This window comes from Vigna unguiculata, chromosome 4 (genome assembly GCF_004118075.2).
Source record: "Vigna unguiculata cultivar IT97K-499-35 chromosome 4, ASM411807v1, whole genome shotgun sequence".
Taxonomy (NCBI): domain Eukaryota; kingdom Viridiplantae; phylum Streptophyta; class Magnoliopsida; order Fabales; family Fabaceae; genus Vigna; species Vigna unguiculata.
The window spans coordinates 5,273,038-5,280,374 of NC_040282.1; the positions used below are offsets into that span (position 1 = coordinate 5,273,038).

A 7,337-nucleotide genomic window follows, 5' to 3' on the forward strand; every position below is an offset into this window, starting at 1 on the left:
GACAAGTATGACGTGAAATAGTACTAGCTCAAATGGTTGAAAGTACTCAGTTATGTTGAGAGGACTTGGGTTCAAGTCCTATGTATGCCATGTATGTGTTATTTAATTGTTTATTATTTTAACAATATGCTTGATCATGTTGAGTGATAATAAAATCATATAATTATATGAATTATCAAGAAGAACACCTGCCAAGCGATGCGAGTCAGCTTGACTCGATTCTTGATGTTTTGGGGTTCTCGGAGAATTCTAATCAGGGAGAAATGACGTTCTAATTGTTATGAATGATTATACATTGTATTTCCTTGGAAATTCGTGGAATTAGGGGTTAAATTGATATGAAAATCGCATGAAGCTCATCTTAGGGTTGATGAATTGGGGATTTTTATAGTGGCACTAAATTAAGGGGAAAAGGTTAATGGAATTTCACTTATTGGAAGTTTTAGGAATGGATCATGAACCTAAATATATGAGTAGAACCTTTTGAGTCGTAAATTGAATGAAAACAGGGTAGTGGAGAGTGGTAGAGGTTCGTAGGTGTGAGGGGGATTTTTGGGTTCCTAGAACAGCAAGAACCGCTCGACGACACCCAATTGGTCGCCAGGCGCCATACCAGAGATTCGAGTGGTGTTCTGATTCACAAAAAATGCTCTTTTTCGTATTTTTGCAGATTAGGAACCGCCTAGCGCTGGTTTTTTACCGCCAGGCGCCAGGATCCTGATTTTTAGGCGCTAGGCACCACAGTTTTTCTAGTTTGTGCAGTTTTCGTAAAATTGCATTTTCCGATTCGTTAACCGTCTGATTTAGGTGAAATTTTGACAGGTGATCCATAACATGTAGTTATTCACTTTGAACGGTGGCGATTTGATTTGGAGCTTAGTAGCTAGAGATATATGTTACTCATTATTGCTAGTTTTGAAGTCTTTAAAATGCATGAATAAGCTCTTGATAATTTCAAGTAACTTCTAATGAAGCATGATTGGTTTATGTTGTAAGTCTCTATGAATTTGAATGTTCCTTCGGGTTATTTAAATGTTGAAAATTGGTTTATTGGTGAATGCATGTGTCTCAATATAAATTTGCATTGGTGCGTAGGATCATGTGCTTAAGTTCTTAGAGTGCTACTGATTTATATTTGTTTGAGCATGCATTATTCATAAGTTAGAATTGAATATTAACGTAGATTTAAAGGATGGAATATATACACATACACACACATATATATATATATATATATATATATATATATATATATATATATATATATATGTATGTATGTATATATGTATGTATATATATGTATGTATATATGTATATATATATATGTATGTATATATATGTATGTATTTATATATATATATATACATACATACATACATACATATATATATATATATATATATATATATATATATATATAAATAAATAGGGGGATTGATGCATATGATATATGGTGATACTTGTGTACGCGTATGATGAAGTCATCTAAGTTTAGATTATGCATGGGAGCCATGTTGATTTCTGGAAGCCTATATTCACTATTGTGTATATGCATAATTATAAGAGTAGGATTGATTTTACTTTGTTCTAGGTGCTTAAAAGCAATACTGCACAAGTACTGGTGTAACGCCTGGCGGTGGTGTATGACCGCCAAGCGATAGCTACAAAACCAGTAGAGTATTGAAGCGTGTGGCACTTGGCAGTAAGGGTTGTCCTGCCAAGTGATACTTGCTAAAATAATAGCATTAGTGGCGCTTGGCGCCTGGCGGCACGTGTCCTCCGCCAGGCGGTCTGGAAGCGTGGTGCGCCTGGCGACTGGTGAGTAGCGCCAGAATATGTTGCTGAGGCAAAGATGTTTGGCTTGCTTTGGATGTGCGTGGTCTACAAGGCTTTCATGATGTCTCGAAGGTTGGCTTCATTGTGTTCCTTGAGTTGTGGCTCGGAACATATCCTTTGAGTTAATGGACGCAAAGCTAATGTGGTTGCGGACGCCTTGAGTCGGAAAAGGATGCATATCTCAGCCATGATGGTGAAGGAGCTGGAGTTGATTGAGAAACTCAGGGATATGAACCTGGGTATACAACTGAGTGAGGATTCCATCAGATGCAGTGTTCTTACACTGACTAGTGATGTGTTGGGGACTATCCGTGACCAACAGAAGGATGATGCTGAGTTGCAGCAATTTGTGAGTTGGATTGGGACTAAGAAGGGGAAGGATTACAGGATCGGGACAGATGGTATCTTAAGGTTCAGAGATAGAGTCTGTGTGCCTGGAAATTGGAGGTTGAGGAAACAAATAATGGAGGAGGGGCATAAAAGCCGTCTTAGCATACACCCAGGTATGACTAAGATGTATTAAGATCTGAAACAGTCTTTTTAGTGGAATGGGATGAAAATCAACATTACCGACTTTGTGGCATCGTGCTTAGGGTAATTCTTCTCATGCACCTTTAACTGCCTAGAAGCATAGGCTACCGGCCTCTTTTCTTGCATTAGTACACAACCCAAGTCCTGGTAGGATGCATCGCAGTATACCTCAAACATTCTACTGGTATCTGGAATAATGATAATCGGAGCTGTAGTCAACCTCTTCTTCATCTCCTCGAAGCATTCTTTGCACTTATCAGTCCAGGAGAAGGGTTGATCCTTTCTAGTGAGTTAAGTTAATGGACTCACCATTTTAGAAAACCCTTCTACAAACCTCCTGTAGTACCCAGCCAACCCTAGGAAGCTTCTGACTTCTGTTACTATCTGAGGTCTTTCCCACTTCAACACCGTCTCAACCTTACTCGGGTCCACTACTATACCATGCGAAGAAATCACATGCCCCAGAAATTGCACCTCGTCCAACCAGAATTCACATTTGGACAATTTACCGTACAACTGATGTTCTCTCAACATTTCCAGCACAATTCTCAGATGGCCCGCATGCTCCTCCTTATTCCGAGAGTAGATGAGGATGTCATCTATAAATACCACCACAAATTTATCCAGGTAGGGCCTGAAAATGCGGTTCATATAATCCACGAAGACAGTTGGAGCGTTGGTCACTGCAAAGGGCATCACAACATATTCGTAATGTCCATATCTCGATCTGAAGGCTGTCTTCTGGACGTCCTCTAGCTTGACTAAGATCTGATGATAGCCAGACCTTAAGTCAATTTTGGAGAATACTCCTGCCCCTCTAAGCTGATCGAGCAAATCATCAATTCTCGGCAATGGGTATTTGTTCTTTATCGTCAATTTGTTCAACTGTCGATAATCGACGCACAGCCTAGAGCTACCGTCTTTCTTCTTTACTAGTAACACCGGGGCTCCCCACGGTGAAGCACTGGGTCGGATAAATATCTTCTCTAGCAAGTCCTCTATCTGTTTCTTTAACTCTGTTACTTCGGCTGGTGTCATTCTGTACGGTGCTGCTGACACTGGGCGCGCCCCAGGGATTAGATCAATTGAGAAATCTATATCCCGGCTGGGTGGTAACTCAGGTATCTCATCCGGGAATACATCGGCGTATTCATCCACCACCGGTATTCTGCTGATCTGCTCCTCGGTACTCATCTTCTTTTCTTGGGCTACTATCACAAAGCAAGTAAATCCTTGCCTCATCTCTTTCACTGCCTCTCCTGATGTCATCAACTCTATCCCCTCAGTGTCTGGAAACACAATTCTGCACCGTCCACAATCAAGTACCACATGGTTGATAGACAACCAGTCCATTCCCAGTATGACCTCCAATCCCTCCAAGGGCAAGCAAACTAGATTCAACTTGAAGCGTCTGCCCTTTACTTCCATCAAGCATCCAATACAAACTAAATTTGTTGAAACCTGTCCAGATGCCGGTGTCAAGACTATCAACTCACATCCAAGGTCACGAGTAGACAACCCCAATCTCTCCACACAGTCATGGGATATGAAGGAGTGTGAAGCTCCTGAGTCAAATAATACCAACACACTGTTACCGAAAAGCAAACAACGGTCCAGAATCAAATTACCTGACCGGGTGGCCTCTGTGCTAGTCATGGCAAAAACCAGGTCTGCTGCTCTCGGCCTGTCAGATGAGGATGGCTGAGATCGTGATGTTGGAGCAGTCTTCCTATTAGGACATTTGTTGGCGAAGTGTCCTGGCTGATCACATGCGTAGCACTTGCGAGTGCTCATACCGCTACCTCCACTACTGGCGGGTCTAGTGCAATCCCTCCGTAAGTGTTCCCCTCCCCCACAGTTATAACATCTCAACTTTTGTGAGGACGAAGTTGGTCTACTATAGGGCTTCTTCTGTTGCCTGCCCTCAGCATTATTCTTCTGTGTGCGGTTGATCCGACTGGGTCCCATCTCCAGCTGCTCAACGCTCTTGGCTTGCTCAACCAAGATCAAGAACTCTCGCACCCTCAACGGTACGATAAAACGCCTCAGCTCATGTTTAAGGCCGCCCTCAAACTTCCTACAGCGCCACTCCTCTGTCACCGTCTGGGAATAGAACCTCAAGAGGTAGTCAAACCTCTCTACATACGCCTGCATTGATAGGTTCCCCTGCTGTAGGGTGAGAAACTCTGCCTCGCGCTTGTGTTTAGCACTGTCAGGGAAATACTTCTCCAGGAACCTCGTCCTGAAGCTGGCCCAAGCCACCTCTTCAGCTCTGTTTAGCATTTGTTGCTGCATGCTCATCCACCAATACTCTGCCTCGGTCACCAACAAGAAGGTGGCGAAATTGAGCTTCTGAGCCTCCGTGCACTCTATCACTCTGAATATCTTCTCGCATTCACGGAGCCATGCGTCAGCCTCATCTGGGGTGGCTTTCCCAGTGAATTTAGCTGGCTTGTGACGCATGAAGTCTTCCATGGTCACAGGTCTCACAGGTGGAATCATGGCTCTACGTGGTGCTGCCACAGGCTGCATCGCATCCACCATCCTGTGGATTGCGTTAGCAATCTCATCAGCGCCAGCGGTGTTTCTATGCCTCCTGTTTGCCATTACCTGTGCACGCCACATATTTCAACTGTTAAAATCAAACAGCTAAAGATTAAATTATACTCTATCAAATTTAACAATCAACACACATCAATCAATTTCACACAACAAACGTCAACTCACTTCCCAATTTTCCCAAAAGCATCAAAACGTTTGCTTTGGTACCAAATGTAACATCCCTCAGGAATATTACTAAAAAAATAAATAATAAAAGAAATAAATTATATCAAAGGACGCGTTAATAATTATCCCAACGCGGAAAAATTTAAATTTATGAAAAACACACGCCAAAACTTATAAAATAATATTTAAGTGTTGCAAGTTTCCAATATTCATGTTCATGAACAAAAACATAATGAAATACATGTGGACAAAATCCTAGCTCTAATCCCAAGCTAGCCCTCACTCCGTCGCCTGACATCCTCAGCACCACCTGTGTCAACATCTGCTCCCGTGTAACGAATCACACGATCATCGCCATACACAAACACACAAACAAGAAAGGGTGAGCTGAGAAAATAAAGTAACAGGAATATAAAACATAAGATAACTTATATTCCCATCTTATTCATTGTACATAGTTCTTGGCCAAGACCTTAACCCCAAGGCTTTATAGCCTTCAAATCACACAACTGGTTAGCCTTGAACTCGGGAATATGATGCTCACACGAACCTCCCCGCTCGTGGTCCTGCCTTTACGAACCTCCCCGCTCGTAGTCCTACTCTACGAATCTCCCCGCTCGTAGTCCTACTCTACGGACCTGCCCGCCCGTAGTCCAACACATGTGATCCACCAGCCCCGTACCTCCCCGCACGTGGCATCTCTCACCGTGAGCACGGAACATACGAACCTATCTCACTCGTATCCCCACGTGAGAGTAACTGGATATTAACCTCCCCGCTCATATCATCACATGTCAACCACCATCCATGAACCTACCCGCTCATGGCACACCATCTCCCGATCCAAGCAAAGCATCATTATCAGTTAAAACATCACACACGACTCGTAACTTGCTGCACAGCCGCCTGGCGCACCAGCCAGCACCGCCTGGCGAAACAGGCTCAGACCGCCTGGCGGTATTTGCCCGCCGCCAAGCGCCAGCGCTCTTCTAGTGCCACTATTTTTCCAACATCGCCTGGCATAGCACTCCCTTGCCGCCATGCGCCACGCAATGCAATGATCCTCCCTATTGTTCCTATCGCCTGGCGGGATCAGCGATCTGCCAGGCGCCATACCAGAAGCATTATACTGCAGGTTTTGGAACACTGTTAGGTTGACTCTATGATACAGATTACTCTATGGTACATTGTTCACTCATGAGTCAGTACCTGGTTCTGATTCCCCATCTATACAACTGGATTTGGTTTCCCTATAACCCATCACTATCATTTACCCTTTCCATTGGGGTTCACCTACACTTATGCAAATTACCTCATATCTCAGTTTAACAATAGCAGAACCAAATTCCACTCATTTCTGTTACCCCATTAAGCTTATCAGTATCAATCATATATTTACCCAATGATTCGAGCACTCGTCCATTACCCAATAACTCCTCCAAATTTCCATTTGTGCATGCCATTGAAATTCATAATTCCAACTTATCTATCATTCCTGTCTAACACTATCGATCAATACTATCAACCTTTCTAACATCAGATTAAGAATTTACCATCATTTTTATTACCTGTTAGACCACTTTGCACCCCATTTGCACGTACACCAATACCTTACCCGAGATACAGACATGATCTCCTTCTATTCCTCTATATTACCACCATTCAAGCTAACTTCTCTCCGAAACCATTTCGCCCATAATTCCTCTCACCGCCACTGTACCAAACTTCCCAGTGTGAAGCTTTCCAGTGGCCATCGCCTAGCGGCCAATAGGATGCCGCCAGGCGACACGTCAGTGTCTGGGAGAATCCCAGATTCCTTGCTCCTACGAACTCACTTCTATTCTACTGTTCAATCCATCACCACTCATTACTCTCGCGAAACCCGATCATTTTATACCACCAAACCACTTCATAATCCCATACCAATCAAATAAATACATCATTGATATCAAACTTTTGATAACTCAGAACCTTTCACACCCTTACTTGAACCCCTAGGTCTCGCAATCGCAACCTAAATTCTAACCACTCGTAGAGACATCGTAGCAGTAAAATCAATCATCAAATAAGGCAAACATATCAAATGGAACCTCAACACATGATGAAATTCCCGACATCACAGCAAAAGGTCAATAAACCTAGTACACTGCCCGACGGGATTCAACTCACCGCCAGGCAACTCGAAACAAAAACCCAGAACTGGACTATACTGATGTGCCGCCTGGCGGCACCTTCATCCCCGC

The 7,337-nt window shown here is 43.2% G+C and overlaps 1 protein-coding gene across 1 annotated transcript; it reads right to left on the reverse strand.

The window, feature by feature from the left end:
• Nucleotides 1-2,376: 2,376 nt before the first annotated feature.
• On the reverse strand, nucleotides 2,377-6,848 carry LOC114182064. The gene is made up of 3 exons (XM_028068813.1): nucleotides 6,780-6,848; nucleotides 2,702-4,977; nucleotides 2,377-2,650 (listed from the first exon to the last, which is right to left on the reverse strand). Exons 1-3 carry the CDS (start codon nucleotides 6,846-6,848, stop codon nucleotides 2,377-2,379), a joined length of 2,619 nt encoding a protein of 872 aa, XP_027924614.1.
• Between the last annotated feature and the right edge of the window lie 489 nt (nucleotides 6,849-7,337).